Below are 20,404 nucleotides of genomic sequence, written 5' to 3'. Positions count from 1 at the left end.
ACGAGTTGACATTACTTGGCTTTCTCTTCTCATCATGTCTGTAAGTAATGAGTTTCACTCTTATTTATTTATATTGTGTATTGGATTTTTAATTAATTTAACCAGTTCTGATTTGTTTTACGTACTTTAACGTAATTTACCTTGGTCTTCACCATTTCTTTCAAAAGTCTTCTGCCTGTCATGTGAGTGACTGCTTGTCCAGGTTTTAACTTTATTATTCACACAGTGAATCGTGAGAGCTACTTACCACAGCCATCGGCACATTAGATTACCATCTGTCAGCTGTATAGATTAATTTCGCTTCACAAAAATTTATTTTTTATTTTTCGTTATTTGCTTGAGTTTGGAACATTTTATGTTTGTTTTAAATTTTATTTAATTATAATTTTTATATCAAAATTGTTTATTGTTCTTCCTGTAATTTATTACTTTATCTTTTCATGAAGAGGAATAGTCACTTCAAATACTCTCTGAGAGTTTGAAAGGGCCTTTATACCTTCACACCCACACATACTATTGTCCCACACTACTGTCCCACACATACAACTGTCCCACACATACAACTGTCCCACACATACAACTGTCCCACACATACAACAAGTAAAAACTAGACGTCGTTTTGGTCCATACTGGAACATCAACATTTGCTGCTCCTCCAGCACTGACTAAAACCTCCTTTAGTTATTATTTGCAACTGTTTTTGTTCTACATTATTATTATTATTATAATAAAAAAGAAGCGCTAAACCATAAGGGTTATACAGCGCTACAGGGCAAGGAAGGATGTGAGGGTATTGGGTAGCAGGAGAGAGAAGGATGATTGATTGGTTATGGAGTACAGCGGGGCAGTGGATAGTGCAGGGGTAGAGGGTAGCAAGAGACTGAGGTAGAGTTTGTGGAGTAAATCAGTTGCTATCAAAAAGTCAGTGAGAGAGTCCAGATTAAAGGAGGGTCCATCAACAAGAACGGAAGGTAAAGAAGAGCAGCAGAACGAAGACAACGTTGGAGGTAAATTCTGCTTACTCGTTGATAGAGTGGGCAGTCCAACAGAATGTGACTAACAGGTACTGGAACCTGACAATTCTCACAGAGAGGAACAGGGTGCCTCTCCACGAGATACCCATGAGTAAGACGAGTGTGGCAGATGCGAAGACGGGAGAAAGTAGTCTCCCAACCTCGACATTGAAGACAAGATGGCGAGTAACCTATACACGGTTTAATAGAATGAAGTTTGTTATAGAGCAGATCAGACCAACGTTGTTGCCAACGGGCGCGAAGGTGGGTAGCAATTACAGCAAAATAGTCTGTGAATGGAACACCTCTATATGAAACTGGGAGGTCATGTACTGCTGACCGTGCAGCAATGTCTGCCTGTTCATTGCCCTGTACGTCAACATGACCAGGGACCCAACAAAAAACAATATCTTTGTGCTTGGTAGAGATACAGCGTAACCAAAGTTGGATACGGAGAACTAGGGGGTGAGGTGTATCAAATTCGTATAGCCTGTAAAGCATTAAGGGAATCTGAAACAACCACAAATGGTGACACAGGCATAGATGCAATACGGATAAGTGCTGCAAGAATGACATACAATTCAGCAGCAAAAATGCTAGCCGAGGATAGTAAATGCCCTCGCACGACACTGTCCGGAAACACTGCTGCGAATCTGACACCGTCAGAAGAATTAGAACCAACTTTGTACACTGCAATGGCATGAGAATGAGAGCGGAAGTGGTCAAGAAAAAGAGAGCGGGAAGCTACTGTAGGCAGTTGGGCTTTCGCGCAAGGGAGTGAGAAAGAACAGACACCAGTTGGTGAATTTTAGTACTAGAAAATTTAAACCCATGCGTGGTGGCTCAATTGGAAACACGGTTGACCACATGCTGGAGAGAAACTGAAATGAGGTAACAGTCAGCGCCTGTACAAGCTATAGCGAGGTCATCAACATGAGTGATGACCAAATATTGGATGGAAGAAGAGAGGTCAAATCATTTATAGCAAGGAGAAAAAGTGTTGTGTTCAGAACACATCCTTGGGGGACACCTTCAGTTTGGACAAAGTCTGGGGAGAGCATATTATTAACCCGAACACAGAAATGTCTGTCAGTTAAGAAGTTCTTAAGGAAGGATGGTAAATTGCCTCGGAAGCCTAAGGAGTGGGCTTGGGCCAAAATATTATACCTCCAAGTTGTATCATATGCCTTCTCAAGGTCAAAAAATATGGCAATAACTGAGTGGTTATTCGCAAATGCATTACGAACATACGTATCCAAGCGTAGTAAGGGGTCAATGGTAGAACGGCCCTTACGAAAGCCACATTGACTAGTGGAGAGACTGTTGTGTGTCTCTAAACCACATTAAACGTCGATTTACCAGACGTTCCATCACCTTGCAAACTGCACTGGTAAGAGCAATGGGACGATAGTGGAAGGCATCATGTCCTGTAGTACCCGGTTTGCGGAAAGAGAGAACAATGGCAGATTTCCACAGCTGGGGAAGAACTCCTTGTGATCAAATAAGATCAAAGAGTTGTAAGAGGACTGCAAGGGTTGACTGATGTAAATGTTGTAACTTCTGAATATGAATGCCGTCAACCCCAGCTGCCGATGATAGGCAAGCTGAGAGTGTTGCCTCCAGTTCCAGAAGTGTAAAAGGCACATTATAAGATTCTTCTTTGAGAGAAGAAAAGTCTAAGGGTGCTAACTCTCTGACAGATTTTGAGGAAAGAAACGAGGGGCATAGATGGAGCCCCTGAGAAATATGGACCAGATGATTACCAATTTCAATGGCAATGTCAAGAGGGTTTGCTATATCAACACCGGAAACCAGCAGAACAGGAGCTGGGTCGGGAGAGTATTTACCACTCAGTTTCTCTACTTTTTTTCCAGACTGCACTCATAGAGGAAGCAGAGGTGATGGTGGAAAAATAATCTCGCCAGCAAGTGTGTTTAGCGTCATGGATGACATGGTGAGCAACCGCACACTTCTGCTTAAAATCAAGAAGTCTCTCTGTGGTTCTATTGTACCAGTACCTGATCCAAGCAGCGCGTTTCAAATGTACTGCCTGAGCACAGGCAGGAGACCACCAAGGTATGCACTTCTGAGAATGCCTGCCCGAGGTTTGGGGTATAGAATGAGAAGCTGCGGTTAAAACTGAGGACGAGAAGAGGTGTAAAAGCTCATCAATGGAGGACGAAGAAGGAACCTCACTAAAAGCAGTTAGTTGCGAGTAAAGGTCCCAATTTGCTAAATCAAATTGCCAGCATGAGCTACGAAGAAGTGAATATGGAGGCGAAGTAAGAATGATTGAAAAATGATCACAGTCATGTAAGTCTGGGAGGACAGACCAGGTGAAGTCTAGTGCAGTGGAGGAAGAGCAGACCGAGAGAACGATGCAAGAGAGAGTATGAGTACAAGGATCAAAATGGGTGGGAGTACCCGTATTTAAAACATGGAGGGGGTGAGAAGCGAGAAAAGCCTCTAACTGAATGCCACGGGAGTCACAGTGAGACCTTCCCCAGAGGAAATGGTGGGCATTAAAATCGCCAAATAACAGAAGTGGTGGCGGTAAGGACGAAACAAGAAAGGCAACATTTGGGATAGATAATGCCCGAGAAGGAGAAAGATACAAAGAACAGATTGTATACCACTTATTCAAGTGGATATGGGCTGCAGTTTAAAGCAGTGAAATATGAACAAATAGTTGACTGTACGGAATATCGGTGCATATAAGAAGGGCACTTTCATTAAAGGTTTCATCAGAAAAAAGACCCAAAGAATGTAATAAATCATTGCCTGAGATGGGATGGATAACAGCGGAGTGTAATTTTGGTTCCTGTAAGCAAGCACCAACAGGGTTAAACCAGGAGAGCAACATCTGAAGCTCACCCCAATTACCTCTGAGGCCACGGATATTCCACTGTAAATAGGCCTTGATTGGTAATGAGAAAGATACAAGAAATCTGTAGGTAAAGGTATATATGGACTAGAAGGGTTAGAAAAGTCCACATGTGGTGGCAGCAGAAAATGTTCAAGCAACGATGGAATGGGACGCTGCGAAGATAGGAGTTGTGCAGATGGAGGGGAAGGAAAAGGAGGATCAGGAGGTGGATCAGTGTCTGTTGATGGTCTCGTTTCTTCAGTATATTCCGAGATAGCTTCAAGTGTTTTGGAAGGCAAAGACGTTGTATGGGAGACAATATTGGGGATGGAAGGAGGAGGGTGAGTAAAGATTGGGACAACAATGGACTGTACCAAAGTAGGGGGGGATGGACGAAAGGGCAGAGGGCACTGGAGAAGAAGTGTGGGAGGGGACAGAAGAGGAAGAAACCTGGGAAGGAGCAGAAGAGGAAGAAACCTGGGAGGGGGCAGAAGAGGAAGAAACTTGGGAGGGGACAGGGAAAGAAGGTACAGTACGAGGAGGAGGGTGAACCTCCACACTTGTAACAGAGCCAGTGAGAGGTGAAGAACAAGGTACAGAGACTGGAAAGGTAAAATGTGGAGGTAGAAGAAGGGAAGGAGGGGTTAAAGAAGATTTGAGCAATGGGGATTTTTTGAACTTCTGAGAAGTAGAGGGGTGATGAGGAGGAGATGTTGTACGAGGTCTTGTCGATACCGAAATATGTGAGGGAGAACATGAAGAAGTGAGAACAGACTGAGGTGTTGAGGGAGGGACTTCTGAGTCCAGGGCAGCAAAAGAATTAGAGACAGGATTGACTATGGAAGGGGTAACCCAGAGGTCGGGGGGATGTTTAGAAACACGAGAATAAGAAATACGGGGTAGTCTCCCTTGGAGGCGTAGATGAGAAACTGCCATAGCATAGGGGAAACTTTCTGCCTCTTTAAGGCAATGGATTTCTTGCTCATTTAAGTAAACTTGGAATTGGCGAGAGTAAGACAGGTGAGCCTCATGACAATTAGGGCAAGAGGAGGTAGACTACAAGATGTACTGGAATGGTCATTGGCACCATGGACTGGGCATTCGGCTATAGATCTGCAATATTTCATGGGGGGACCAAAACGCCAGCAATTTCTACACTGTTGCATTGTAGGGATCACCTTTCGAACTTGTAAACGATGTCCCGCTATATAAACAGAGGATGGGAGTACACGGCAGTCAAAAGTTAATCGAGCTACATTGCAAGGGTATCATCTCTGCTCCCGGGCAGGGAGGACATAAGTGTCTACATTGAGGATTGGGAGGTCTTGGAGTTCCAGCTGTTCTAGAATGTCATCGCCACATGTCTGGAAATTCTGTTGGATAATGGAATGATGTTTTTCGATAGTGACAGGAATAGTATCGATATTTGAAAGAAGACAAAGGTCAGTGATGATGCGTGTACCATTCTTGAGAGCAGTACAAGCTCCTACATGGTGTAGGAGCACCTTGCCAATACTATGGTCAGAAAGATAGGCAGTAGAGGAAGTCGGTCGCTAAGCAAAGAATTTAGTCCATTTTGCATTCCGAAACTTAGCATGGAAAGGGAGTGCTTGATGTGCCTGTCTTTTCTGAGTAGAATGAGAAGGAAGCGAAGAAGTATCATCAAGCAATTGTCGTGGGCGTTTAGGAGTGGGACCGGAGTTGGTCCGACGTGGGACGGGCTGGGGATTCGAAAATTGCTGCACCGCAGAGGGAAGAAGCTGGAAGCATAGTCAAACAAGCGCAGAGGTCAGACATATCGAAGGAGTCAGTTGAAACCCCGGTACCTGAAGTAGGTGATGAAACAGCACCAGCAAGAGGTACAGGGGCATTAGAAGTGTCCAAATGGGGTACGGTATCAAGAAGGGGCCCAGAGGGAGCGGGTTCATGGATTGGGGACTCCATGGTTAGATCACTTCTTTCTGTTTGTTTTTTAGAAAAAAAGAAGGAAAGAAAAAAAGGGGAGGGGAAACATGGAGGAATAGCTCCTAGGAGGCAAAAAAGGGCCATAACTCCCCCTCTGTGCCCAAGAAGACCTTAGCACTGCAAGTAGTACAGATGCGGCTTGGAACCCGTGCCATACCCTACCCTTCATGCCAGTAAATCAGCAATCCAGGATAGCAACCTCACATTCACCGAGCCACCTCGGTGGGCAAAAGAGAGGGCCTCCGGACACCTGCCACAAAGCATACCTCCTTTGGCCACCACCCCCTGGAATCCGATAGGCGGCCTCCAGAGATACACCTGTCACCCGAAAGACACCCAAAGTCAACCCCCAGGAGAACAGAGAGGGATCGGGACATCCCCAGGTGATCCAGATTCCATGGCAAACTGCACCACCGCCAAGGACCTCACCAGTATGGGATGGACCCCGGTACCCTGCCCCCTACCTAGCAACTAGATTGCCTGTGGGAAGAATCCCAAAGGCCAAAAAGAGGAAGGGAATAGGGGAGGGATGGGGAGGAGGAGCAAGAGGAAAGGGAAAAAGGGAGGACGGGGAGGATGGGATAGGGTAGGCGGGATTGGGGGGTAATTAGGTTCGGCCTGAGGAAGAAGACCAAAAGGTCTAATTCCTCAGACCAAGAGCCTCTTCACCACGCCAAGGAGCCCCCCTTGAAGAGGTTTTGTTCTACAGATCCACCTTTCTTGACGTCTTCCAAAATAAGACCATATGCCTTCACCCAAGTGATTATATTGATTATATTGATTACATTATGTTAATCGCTGATTACGTTGATTACATTAATTATGTTCCTTAGATTGATTATATTAATTACATTGATTGTATTAATCACATTGATTATATTAGTATATTAATACATTATTTACATTAATTATAATAACTGCATTGATTACTCACTACATTCATTACTTTCTTTGTATTCATTGCATAGATTTCTTTGATTATTATTTATGCTGATTATTTTCAGAACATTAATTGCATTTATTACATTGATTATACTCCTTACATTGATTACGGGTCAACGCCCCCGCTACCCGGTCCATGACCAGGACTCACACTGGATCAGGTTCTGATCAACCATGCTGTTACTGCTAGCCACATACAATTGCAATCCAACTGGTCAGTTAATGACTCAAATTTCTGTCCTGTCCCCCTTGAGACAGATATGGATTTATTGGTAATTTCCCTTGTGTACGGTGGGAAACTGTTAAACAGTCTTGGGCCCCTGACACTTATTGTGTTTCCTCTGTGTACTCACGGGGATGTTGCACCGTCTGCCGAATCATTTGCTATTACAGGGAATGATTTCTGTGTGCAGATTTGGGACCAATCCCTCTAGGATTTTGCAGATGCAAATTATGATGTATCTTTCTCGCCTGCTCCCCAAGGAGTACAGGAATATAGCCTTCAAACGTTCCTAGTAACCGAGGTGCTTCACTAAAGTTATATGTGTAGCGAGGTCCTCTGTGCATTCTCCAGGTCTGCACTTTCTCCTGCCTTGAGAGGAGCCGTTAGTATACAGCAGTATTCTAGCCTAGAGGACCAATGACTTAGAGGATCATCATTGGCCTGGCCTTTTGTTTTGAAGGTTCTCATTATCCGTCCTATCATTTTCCTCGCAGTTAAGGACAGTGTTGTGGTTAGACTGCTTATATACATTGTTTACTATGATTACATTCATTATATTGATTACTCTGATTATATTCATTACTCTGATTCTATCCAGTGCATTGATTACACTGATTATATTAATTACATTTATTATATTCATTACACTGATTACTCATATTATATTCATTTCACTGATTTAATTCATAACATGCTATTATTAGGAAGCGTTAAACCCGCGAGTCCACACAACGCCTGGTAATCGGGAGATAATAAGTAATAACCATAATAATAGTAATAAATAAATATTAATAAAAACGAATAAGAATTAATAACAATTATTAATATTAAAATTAATAAGAGGGTGAGTGAGGAAGCAGAGTACCCACCCAGAGCAGGGCAGTGAAGGCAGCCTCGCCCGGGCAAGTGCTGCTGCGTCAGGTAGTCAGAGAGAGCCAGCAGGAGAGCGCGGGCGTGTGGGCTGGTGGGCGCGGCTAGGAGGAGGCAGGGGACGTGTCGTGCCGCCCTCAGCTGGTACTTCCCCTCCCTCACGTCGAGGTGGAGTCCCTTACTGCCCACGCTGGACTCGTCGTCCAGCACGTGGAAGACCCTGGAATCCAGCTGTACGTGGTGCTGCCTCCTCAGTTGGGTCTTCCTGCGTAGTTCCTCAGCCAGCTGCGACAACGACTGGACTCCCACATCCTTCAGTGCCTCGCGCACCGCCTGTGACCATCCTACCAGAGCTGTCGTGTGGCGCACAACAACAACGTCATTTCATTATTAAAACGGCGAGCAATGTAAAATTAGACGCAGCGTCAAACTGTCATTCGAATTTGTCTTTAAAATACTTGAGGTGAGTACAAACAAGAAGTGTGTCTACATAACGCTCAGCAGACAGAGGATCAAATCTCTACAACTTTGGTCTTGCGCTCAATCGCCCACACGGATTTAGCGCTTAACATGAAAATAATAATCTAAATGAAAATTACACAAGCAACACATATTAGAGAGAAAACTTTCGTTGACGTTCGTGTCCGTCAAAGATCATTATTAAGTGCATTGAAATGTCCTTTAAAATTTCCTGCCCATAGTTTGGATTACTTGTAATTTCTTCCAGCCTCGTTATTGCCAAAATTCCATTTTTTAAACTTTTAAATGTATAAAATTAATTTTACAGGAAATTGTGGTAATTTTAATAGTTTCAATGACAAAAAAAGAAATATAGAAAATTATTATTTTTTTAATAATTTAATACATTGCATAATATTCTGTCAAACAATATCTGTGAAACTTGGTATCTAATTGAAAAATTTAAATTTAATTTTAATTTTATTCTTAAATTAATAATACTTTCTTTTCTAAATCACATACGTTCATGCATTAAAGAGAATTATATAATAAATACTACTAGTATTAAGAAAACTAGGTTATTTATGTGCAATATGCTAGTTAATGTTTATTACAATGATTTATGGAGGTCAGGTGTGCCAGTAGTAGTGATGTTTTGTATAGTTTTGTATAGTTTAGTAAAACCGTCTCTGGGAAGACTTTAATGACCTGACCTATAAGTGGTGTTGTGGAGGTACCCCCTTGTATTCTGCCTCGTAGCTCAGTGGTGCCGCATTGGGCTTACAACCCGAAGACTCCGTGTTCGGTCCTGCTCATGGTGGGATGTATGAGAAGTCTCTTTTAAACCTGCTGCTCCTGTTTATCTAGCAATAAACTCTCAAGAGTTGTGAGAATGTGAGTAGTGTAGCGTACTAGGGAAGGACCTACTCTAAACTCTCCAGATGGAAATTAACTCCTCTGTTTGGCTTTCTTGGGTTATCTTAACCTCCCTCTTTTCCACTCCTTCCATTACCAAGGAGCTTTATGACCCTTACTGTATCTCAGTGAACATGCTAATAATAACTGTCTTTTTGCGTTATTAACTCTTTGGGATTATGAATTCGAAAAATCTCTTCCTCTTAGGTGGCCTCCCTCTGTCTCTGGGAAGTTGGCTATGAATAACATGGATTTAAAAGACATTATTTGAAGATTTTATTCTCATTGTTAACCCGGAGAGTTCGTAACACAGGATAGTCAAAGACACTGTCACCAGACTGCGAATTTGGGTCCATTAATCCTCATTCCTAGGATGTAACCCACAACAATCGGCTAACACCTAGGTACTTAGTGCTAGGTGAACAGGGGCAACAGGTGTCAGGAAACATGCCCAGGGTTATCACTCCCAGGGCCCGAGCCCCGGTCCCTCATTGGTTGAGCCAGGAGCCACTTTACAGTTGTCAGTATTACTATGGAGTTATGCACGAAGCTTCTAAGAAATACATTAATTTACACGTGAAGAGACAAGGTGTAGCATAAACTGTGATGAAAGTGGTGTACTGGAGGATGGGAACTGACCGTTGATAGCGGGGTGCTGAGGAATGATGATGCTAGCTCCAGCATCTCTGAGTGCTCCAGCCAGCCAGCCAGCCTCCCTCTGTACCACACCCTCACTCCTGATAAAGAGAAAGAGAGAGAGAGAGAGAGAGAGAGAGAGAGAGAGAGAGAGAGAGAGAGAGAGAGAGAGAGAGAGAGAGAGAGAGAGAGAGAGAGAGAGAGAGAGAGAGAGAGAGAGATTTTTTATTAGAAAAGAGTAACCTGACACGGGACGCTGATCATATGCAACTACTGGACTGATCAGATGTTAATCTCCAGGGTTTATTACCTGGACCTCAGCAATGAGAGTGGCTACTCTCACCGCTGGGTAACGGCGACCAGTGCATGGACAGAGAATAATAATTATATACAGAGATATAAAACTAAGAGAATATACTCTTATGACTTGCACCTGAGTTGCTCACCTGGGCAGGTAGACGATCAGGTGGTTGTCATCATGCTCGCTCTCACCCTCACAACCAGACATCTCGGTCTCTCCTTGCACCTGCCGGAGAAAGATGAGGGAGGGTAGGAATGAGGGAGAGAAGGAGGGAAGTGAAGGTAAGTAGCGGGGAAGAGATGGAGTGAGGGAAGGAAGACAGTAGGGAGGTGAGGAGACGTCATTAGTGCGACACTATGGAAGCATCATAATAACATACACAGTCGAGAGTCATAATATACCATTACAATAATGGCTTAAGATGAGAAATAAGACACATGCAAGGGATCAGTTCCTTGATCCATCCCTAGAGAAATTACGAGAGATAGCTATTACAGAAGACGACGCCCAAGATCTGGACAATTGTTACTATCTTGCTAATGGTATTTTTTTTTTTATATTTTATTTAAAAACTTTACAGCTTGATATTAAATAAAGATATAAAATGGGTACAGTAGGATCCTCAATCCTACAGAACATACACTAACCAATTATTAACAACACATTGTAATTGACATAAAAGAGGTTACCCATATACACTCACAAAATTTTCTATATAACATACTACCATAAACAATATAAACTATAACTATATAAACTATATAAAATATAAACTATATACAACTTTCAGATTTGTATAGTTAACATAGTATGACTGACATATGACAAAGGTTCACAACCTTCACAGGAGATAATCAGAGTAATAACCTACATCACAATCTCAGTTAAACAATTACATGCTCTTCCCAAAATTAACCCCTTATACTAAATAAATATTAACAAATATTACTAAATATTACTACAGCCTCTTCCAACGCCTGAGCACATTATATAAAATCTGAGACTAAACCATACTGTCCCATTACAAACTTATTAACGAGGCATTACAATTTATGGAAGTCATTAGCGTTCCATCTCGCAGCAACTGGATGAGCACATTATATAATGCTAAAATAAAGACAGTACACTCGCTAAAAACCCACAACACTCAACACAAACATAATTTAATAACCTCTCATTGCGATACAATTATCGCACATGAAATATGCCCAATAAAGGCTATAAACGCACACTCTACATAAGCCCTAAAGCTCTTCACGGTCTTAAAACTATAATCTTGACACCATTCACACTTAATACATGAAGGTCATGACGACCCTGACACATCAAACACAGAATTCTCCATTCGGTACTACGTAATTACTTGATATCACCTTTGCTTTCTGTGCCCACTTGCATGCTACTTACACGTATGCCACTCATCTACACCTTCATATACCCACATACACCTTACTCTCACCCCTCCCCAGGAGGCGACCCCGCTGTGTCCCCCTGAAAACCCCCTTCCCGTATGTAATCCCCAACCCCCCCTTACTCACTCAGCCCAAGTCGTAGATTGATGAGAAACCCTAACGTTAACATTCTATACCCTTCCGAAAAATCCTCCCATCTTCTCCCATACAGTTCTCTATTACGACACATCGTACGATAAACCGTTACCGCTAGTACCCGCCTCCGCACCTCATCACCCACCCCCTCATCACCCACGATATATATATATAATCCACTATTATATAATCCAAAGCTCTTATAACACTCTCATCGAACCCTCCCACATCTAGGCTTAGTGCACGCAGAACCGACACCCCTCGGCCCCCCACCCCCTGTACTACCCTACTTAAACCAATACCTAACACCCTCCAGTCCCCCACAAAAGTATACTGCATGGAACGCCGTCTCATCCTCCCCACAGATTCCACACCTTCCGCCCACAATTACCCCTCTGGTTCTTAAAACCTCCCCCGACGGTAGTATGCCATGCAAAAAACGATACATTACCTCCCTTACCCTAGGCTTTAACTTCAACTTGCTAAACCTATACCAAATACTCTTCCATGCGTACATGGGGAACAATCCCTCAACTGGTACAACAATCCTGTCTACAAGCAGCTTACACAAAACCCCTACTCGAATTTTCCTAGGTTCTCTAACCAACATCAAAGCCCACAAAATAGTTTCACATTCCCTCAACTCCACACCACCATACAACTTACCCAACCTATCATATACTTTTCCCAGCTGCCCTCCACTCACACTTTCGCGCAAAACCTCCCATTTAAGAAACACACATTTAATCCTCCTTCTCAGATCCATCAACCCCAACCCACCCTGGCGCACAGGTAACATTACAACCTCTCTCCTCAGCCAATCGCACCTTGAACCCCACAAAAAGTTAAACACTCGTCTCAGAATTCCCACAATCGCCGTCCCTGTTAATGGGAACACGGCTGCTACGTGCCAAACCTTACTATACAATAATACATTTATAACAATCACTCGTTGCAAGAGAGTCAGATGATGAGGTCGCAATGCACCCAGACGCCCCTGAATCCTTTCCATTAATCTATTCGAGTTTTCCTCTTGAGCAGCGTCCAAATCATCCTTATAGGTGATACCACAAATTTTTAAAGACACCGTTTGTTTTCTCACAACGTTACATCTCCCCCCCCCTCCACCCAATCACCCAACCCCATGATCATTGACTTCTCTCTATTTACCTGCATCCCTGTTGCATTTCCGAACTGTTGCACAACATCATCCAAAACACCCAACGCCATCCCCTCCCGAACCAGGACTGTTGTATCGTCTACGTATCCTATTATTCCCGGCCACACATTCCCTACCCCCCCCATACCTCCACTTGTGTCACATACACAACGTTCAACCATTCTATAGAAGGGGTCCTGAATGCACGCAAACAACATTTGTGACATGGGACACCCCTGCCTAAGTCCCCTACCCATTACAATCTCCTCCCCCAAGCATCCATTAATCTGTACCCTCATCTTGGCTCCATTGTACAAAGTGGTTACCCAATTAACTATTTCTTCCCCATAACCCTGCCTCCTAAGTATAGCTCCCAATGCTCCTCTTTCCACCCTGTCATAGGCCCCCTGCCAGTCTAAAGCCAACAATGCCGCCCTCCCTCTCCCCCCCTTTTGACTCCACAAAACTTCTCAGTATTCCATGACCCTCAATCATCGACCTTCCAGGCAAACCATACTGCATTTTTTCGAAACCACTCTCCCTACCACACATTTGAACCGATTACCCAAGACTTTAGCGAACAACTTATAATCAGCACATAACAGAGATATGGCACGGTACTCCTTGAGGGTGTGCTGCCCCTTACCCTTCTGAACCAACACTACAACTGCTGTTGCTTGCTTGTCCCCCATCACACCCTTCTCCTTCATCTGATTAAATAACCTACCCATGAAACCCCTTATCACCTCCCAATGTTGGAGATAAAATTCAGCCGGGAGACCGTCTATTCCCGGTGCTTTGCCTTTCCTCATTCCCCTTAAAGCCAACTCTATTTCCTCCTCTGTTATTACCCCCCCTAAAGCCTTTCTATCACTATTCCCTAAATTACACGTCACATACTCACACACCTTCTCTAAATCCACATTTCCCACCTTCCCACTTGTCCAATACCCTTCATACCATTTATCCGCATACGCACACATTCCTTTTGTAGTTAGTATCTCCTGACCCATTCTATAACCCCCCGCCATCTCGTGTACCTCTAACCTCGGAATAGCTGTAACCTGCTGTCTGTGTTTTTGACGTCGCAACACACACGCCGATGGTTTGTCACCCCAAAGCACCTCCTCTACCCCTGCCTGCACCCTTACCGCTTGAAACCTCTCATTTTGTAACTCCCTCAGTCTCCCCTTGACCTCGACAATTTCATCCATAGGATAGTTGCCCCCCACAGCCCCCTTCCCATAACAGCCCCTTAACCTGTCCTCCAGATAATTTGAAAGCCCATATTTAAAATCATTTATACGTTTGCCCACCCCCACATAATATTTCCTAATCCTTTCCTTGGCAACACAATCCCACCATTGTACGACATCTTCCACTCCCTGTGCCTCCTCGCTAAGCTCCTTCCATAGGACAGAAAATCCCTCTAACCCCTCCTCATCACTCAATGCACTTATATTTAATTTCCAGTAACTCCTGTATATTTCTGCAAGCGCCTCCCACCCAACCTCCACCAACACTGCTCTATGATCTGACCATGCTACTTCAACAGTTTTGAAAGCTCTCACTACAACCCCGTGAGAAAGATACACTCTATCTAACCTCGCTGCATACCCTCTCCTAACAAATGTATGCTCTGTCTCCCACGCCCCCCCCCCCTCGAATGCGTCTCTTAACCTAATATCCCTCAATAAATCTCGTAGGGCCACCGACACATAACCTGCTCCTTTTGGTTCCATATCAGCCCTCTTAATGACGCAGTTCCAATCACCTCCTACTATTGCCACCTCCGGTAATGCACGGAAAAAAAACACAAGGTCCTCGCACACAAACTCCTGCTTCACCTGTACGTTATTCTCTGCAGGCGCATATACGCTAATAAAAGCCACACGTTTCCCCATCCACAAACCATCTACGCGCAACACCCTTCCCCCTCCCCCCCTCACTTCTCTGCAAAACAAACGGGCTCGCCTCCCTAATTAATATACCCACCCCCCCTTTCAAACGGGCAGATGGCAGGGTTACCACCTGAAACCCCTCCATCTCCAACACCCTACCCTCCTTAAAATTGTGCTCCTGTATGAACACAACATCCACTCTAAATTTATTCAGAAACATTCGAAACCATTCTCTCTTTACACTATTACACAAACCATTAACGTTTACTGTCATACACCGGAGGCCTATTAAAGTTTCCACCCCTGCCTCCTCTCTTCACTCTTCCGATGGCCACCAGAACGTGTGGGACCACTTGTCACCTGCACACTTCCCTCTCTCCCCCCCCCTTCTTTCGGTGCCTCCTGTCATGGCCACCACTACCTTCACCTTCTGCCCATATTTGCTTCCCAGTCCGCTGCGCTGGCGTTAGGACATAATCTGAATCCGATGCAGCGGCTCTCTTTCTTGTGACAGGCGCATCCTCCATGGCTTGGTCTGGGGATGCCTCACAATGTACCTCTACCTCCACTGTACACAGTGGCAAAGATCTCGGTGACACCTCAGTCACGCTGTCACTCCCGTCGTCCGAATAGTTCTGTTTTTGATGCCCCACAGCCTTCACCTCGTCTTCTACCACCCTGTCAGGAGCAGCCACCTCCTCAGGCGGTGACAAGGACTTCAGAACCTCGGCTAATTCCTCCTCAAGTTCCAACACTTCCTCCTGTACTTTTTGCTCAACCCGATCCACTGGAAGTGTGTCTGGACCAGGTGACTGGTCAAGGGCCTCACCCTCTCCCCCAGCCTTATACGCCTCATCCACTATCTCGCTCCATAGACGACCACGCCCTCCTTCACATCGTTGATCAACGCCTGGTTCGCCCGGTGTAGAAGCGGATGTCTCCGCCCCTGGGCCAGGAGCTCGTTGCCGCTTCCCACACTCCGCCGCTATGTGATCATATTCCCCACATAGTCGGCATGTACGCCTTTGCCCGGCGTATGACACCATGACCTGTGTCCTGAATTCCTTTAGGTACACGTAAGACGGTATGGGGTGTCGCAATGTCATTTTTAGGTTGAAAGTGCCCTCCGGCATACCCGTGTAGGCACCCGACACCCACTTACCATGCTGGGCCAAATGAACAGTTCCGTATTCCTCAAAAACTTTTCTGATATCTGTCTCATCCGCCTCAAAGGGGACATTACGCAGTTTAATCCATGTATAATGTCTGGATACATCGATCATCCTCACACGCACAGCTGGTGTTGCATCAAGACTTACGTCCTGAAAATGGTTGACCAACGACTCATAAACCGTTGCTGAGAGCAGTTTCACAAAAAATCTACGTGCTCCGTTCAATGCTACGCCGTACAACTCTCCATCCTGAATTCCATACGTGTCTCTGATGATTTTAGGTAGTAATACCTGGGCTGACGCTGGCGTTATTGCCCCACTGAGAAGTTCAACACCGACAGTGTTAATCCTGCGTCTATAACTGCACGCCATGTTGACTAATGGTAGTTCTCCTGGTCTGACGACAGAGGCGCGACAAGCACCACCTCACACTACTGCTGTCAGGGAACTGAAGTGCGTTTGCGCAGGAGGTCTGCACGGCCCAATAGCGATGCAGACAATGATAATGGTATATTAATGAGAAAGGAAAAGTCTCTTTTGTCTTCCGACGATCATCTGGCTACCAGCAAACACCTAGTAGTGCTACCTAGCACCTTTAGAGAATTGGCTATTAGTTTCGCCCACCATAGTCCCATGGAAGGACATTTGGGAGTAAAGAAAACGCTGGGCAAAATAGCCAAGCATTTTCATTGGCCCAGAATGAAGGAGACTGTGGAAAGCTATCTAAAAGGTTGTCAAGTCTGCCAAGTGACCGGCAAACCTTCGCACACACCTCCACCAGTTCCCCTCATTCCGATTCCTATCAGTGGTGAGCCCTTCTCACACCTGATAATAGATTGTGTTGGTCCGTTACCTAGGACTAAACAAGGGAATCAATATCTGTTTACAATTATGGATGTTGTTACTCGATATCCAGAGGCTATCCCTTTGAGAAAAATTAATTCTCGCATCATTGTTCGAGCTTTGCAAAAATTTTTCTCACAGGTGGGGATTCCCCGAATAATTCAATCCGATCAAGGTTCAAACTTTACCTCTAAGATGTTTCGTGATGCCTTATCACGCCTCGGAATTATGTCCGGCTGGCTGACGTGGCTCAGCTGATCCAACCTGACGACGCGTCAACAGACTGGCAAGTAGTCAGTCTGCTCCCTGCTCTAGCCCTGACAACTGATCGTATATTGGCTCTTACGGTGTACAGTTGAATGGTTTTGAGAATTGAACTCAAGAGCTGACTCACTTTGATCCTCATTACTTTGAAAGATTCTTTTGATATTTATGTTCTTGGTCAGTTCAGTAATCCATAGATACTTTACGGCCAGATTCAAAGGTCTTGCTAAATCTTGTACCTTTTGTATTTTGAGTTTACAGTCTTGTTAAGAAAAAGACGTAAATATTAATGAGGACTTAGATACAGGAAGAATAATTAAACTTCCTTATTAATATGACATTTCCATGATTTTGAACTAAATGTATATGGTAAATTTATTGTACAAAGTATTAAGAGAGAAGATAAAGTATTGTATTTAAATACTTTAATAAATTTGAATACTATTCTATGGAGTTTCCCAGTTGAAATTATTTCCCCTAGACTCTAAAATACCTATAACTCGGATCCAAAAATCTTGTTGCATAAGAAATAAATGGTAACAGGCCACATTCTGAAGTTCTTTAAAAAATTTCTTATTCACAACAATATACCATTACAATAATGGCTTAAGATGAGAAATAAGACACATGCAACCCTGGGTAACCTTGTTGGAGATAAAGACACCCAGGTGTTGTACGTCTGTTTAATTGGTCATCATGTCGGTATTGGAGACGATTATTGTAATGATACTTCCTTGACACAGCAACACCATGGAATCTTGGTTCAGAGGATATGTCCTACGACCTATTTGCTAAGCTCTGGCCCCATTCTTGTGCATGACCTACTTCCACTAATGGGCCTCGCCCATCAGTGACGTGACCTCCGCTGCTGCACTTCATCTCATTCCAGTAAACACGAGCTTCATCTTGTATAGTTAACATGGCTTAACATGACTTAACATGACTTTCTCTATTTAAAGTTGATGTAAATTATTCAGTTGACTTTATTCCTATTGTACCTCCTTTTATTATACCTTATTTTCATGCAGTTCTATTAATTGTTATTGTCATAATCACCTAAAATTTGTGAAATTGTACTTGTGTAATTGTCCTTAAATAAATTTATTTGCTTACTTAATCTTACTGTCAATTCTTCAGATTAATCAAAACTAAGGTAATCAGTCCCTCCAGATGAGGCACTGTGATTCTTAAGTCGTAATACATGTGGATGAGGATGTTATTGTCAAGCAGAGGTTGTGTGTGCCTTGCTGCATTCTCACACCTGCAGCCCTACACACCTGAACTCCTGCACCACGATGGTCCACACCTGTACTGTACCACGATGGTCCACGCCTGTACTGTACCACGATGGTCCACACCTGTACTACTACACCACGATGGTCCACACCTGTACTACAGTACCACGATGGTCCACACCTGTACTACTGTTCCACGATGGTCCACACATGTACTCCAGTACTATGATGGGTCACACCTGTATTGCATCACAATGACTCACCTGTCCCACAATTACCTGTCTCACTAATACCTGTCCCACCATCACCTGTCCCATCACCACTTGTCCCACCACCACTACCACCTATCGAACCATCACGTGTCTCTTCACCACCTGTCCCACAATCACCTGCCTCTTCACCACCTGTCCCACCATCACCTGTCCCACCACCACCTGTCCCACCACCATCTGTCCCACCATCACCTGTCCCACTACCACCTGTCACACCACCACCTCTTCCACCACCTGTCCCGCCACCACCACCTGTTCCACCACCACCACCTGTCCCACCACCACCTGACCCATTATCACCTGTCACAGCACCACCTGTCTCACCATCACCTGTCCCATCACCTGTCCCACTGCCACCACCACCACGTGTCCTACCACCACCTGTCCCACCATCACCTGTTCCATCATCTGTCCCACCACCATCACCTGTCCCACCATCACCTGTCCCACCATCACCTGTCCCACCGCCACCTGTCCCACCACCACCTGTCCCACCACCACCTGTCCCTCCATCACCTGTCTCACCACCACCTGTCCCACCATCACCTGTCCCACCATCACCTGTTCCACCATGATCTGTCCCACTATCACCTGTCCCACCATCACCTGCCTCTTCACCACCTGTCCCACCATCACCTGTCCCACCACCACCTGTCCCACCACCATCTGTCCCACCATCACCTGTCCCACTACCACCTGTCACACCACTACCTCTTCCACCACCTGTCCCGCCACCACCACCTGTTCCACCACCACCACCTGTCCCACCACCACCTGACCCATTATCACCTGTCACAGCACCACCTGTCTCACCATCACCTGTCCCATCACCTGTCCCACTGCCACCACCACCACGTGTCCTACCACCACCTGTCCCACCATCACCTGTTCCATCATCATCTGTCCCACCACCATCACCTGTCCCACCATCACCTGTCCAACCGCCACCTGTCCCACCACCACCTGTCCCACCACCACCTGTCCCTCCATCACCTGTCTCACCACCACCTGTCCCACCATCACCTGTCCCACCATCACCTGTTCCACCATGATTTGTCCCACTATCACCTGTCCCACCATCACCTGTCCCACCATCACCTGTCCCACTATCATTTGTCCCACTACCACTTGTCCCACTATCACCTGTTCCACCACCACCTGTCCCGCCATCACCTGTCCCACGACGACCTGTCCCACCATCACCTGTCCCACTACTATCACTTCTCCCATCATCACCTGTCGCACTACCATCTGTCCCACTAACACCTGTCCTATCATCACCCGTCCCACCACCACCTGTCCCATCATCACCTGTCCCACCACCACCTGTCCCATCATCACCTGTCCCACCACCATCACCAGTCCCACCACCACCTGTCCCACTATCACCTGTCCCATCACCTGTCCCATCATCACCTGTCCCACCACCATCACCAGTCCTACCACCACCTGTCCCACTACCACCTGACCCAACACCACCTGTCCCACCACCACTTGTCCCACCATCTGTCCCACCTGCCCCACCACCACCTGTCCCATCATCACCTGTCCCACCATCACCTGTCCCATCATCACCTGTCCCACCACCACTTGTCCCACCACCACTTGTCCCACCATCACCTGTCCCTCCACCACCTGTCCCACCACCACCTGTCCCATCATCACCTGTCCCACCATCACCTGTCCCACCACTTGTCCCACCACCACTTGTCCCACCACCACCTGTCCCACCATCACCTGTCCCAACACCACCTGTCCCACCACCACTTGTCCCACCACCACTTGTCCCACCACCACCTGTCCCACCATCACCTGTCCCAA

At 45.4% G+C, this 20,404-nt stretch overlaps 1 protein-coding gene across 1 annotated transcript in view; it reads right to left on the bottom strand.

Moving 5' to 3' along the window:
* LOC128684105 (multifunctional procollagen lysine hydroxylase and glycosyltransferase LH3) overlaps positions 1 to 20,404 on the bottom strand; it is an 86,889-nt gene that overhangs the window by 57,647 nt on the left and 8,838 nt on the right. The window contains exons 3-5 of the mRNA XM_070088333.1: positions 10,336 to 10,415; positions 9,893 to 9,990; positions 7,879 to 8,232 (exon numbers count right to left, since the gene is read on the bottom strand). Coding sequence (XP_069944434.1) covers positions 7,879 to 8,232; positions 9,893 to 9,990; positions 10,336 to 10,415 — 532 coding nt within the window. The remainder of the gene's footprint in view (positions 1 to 7,878; positions 8,233 to 9,892; positions 9,991 to 10,335; positions 10,416 to 20,404) is intronic.

The sequence above is a fragment of the Cherax quadricarinatus genome, chromosome 2 (genome assembly GCF_038502225.1).
Source record: "Cherax quadricarinatus isolate ZL_2023a chromosome 2, ASM3850222v1, whole genome shotgun sequence".
Lineage (NCBI taxonomy): Eukaryota > Metazoa > Arthropoda > Malacostraca > Decapoda > Parastacidae > Cherax > Cherax quadricarinatus.
Note: the sequence above shows the minus strand (reverse complement) of the source record. Positions and strands in the feature narration are given on the sequence as shown.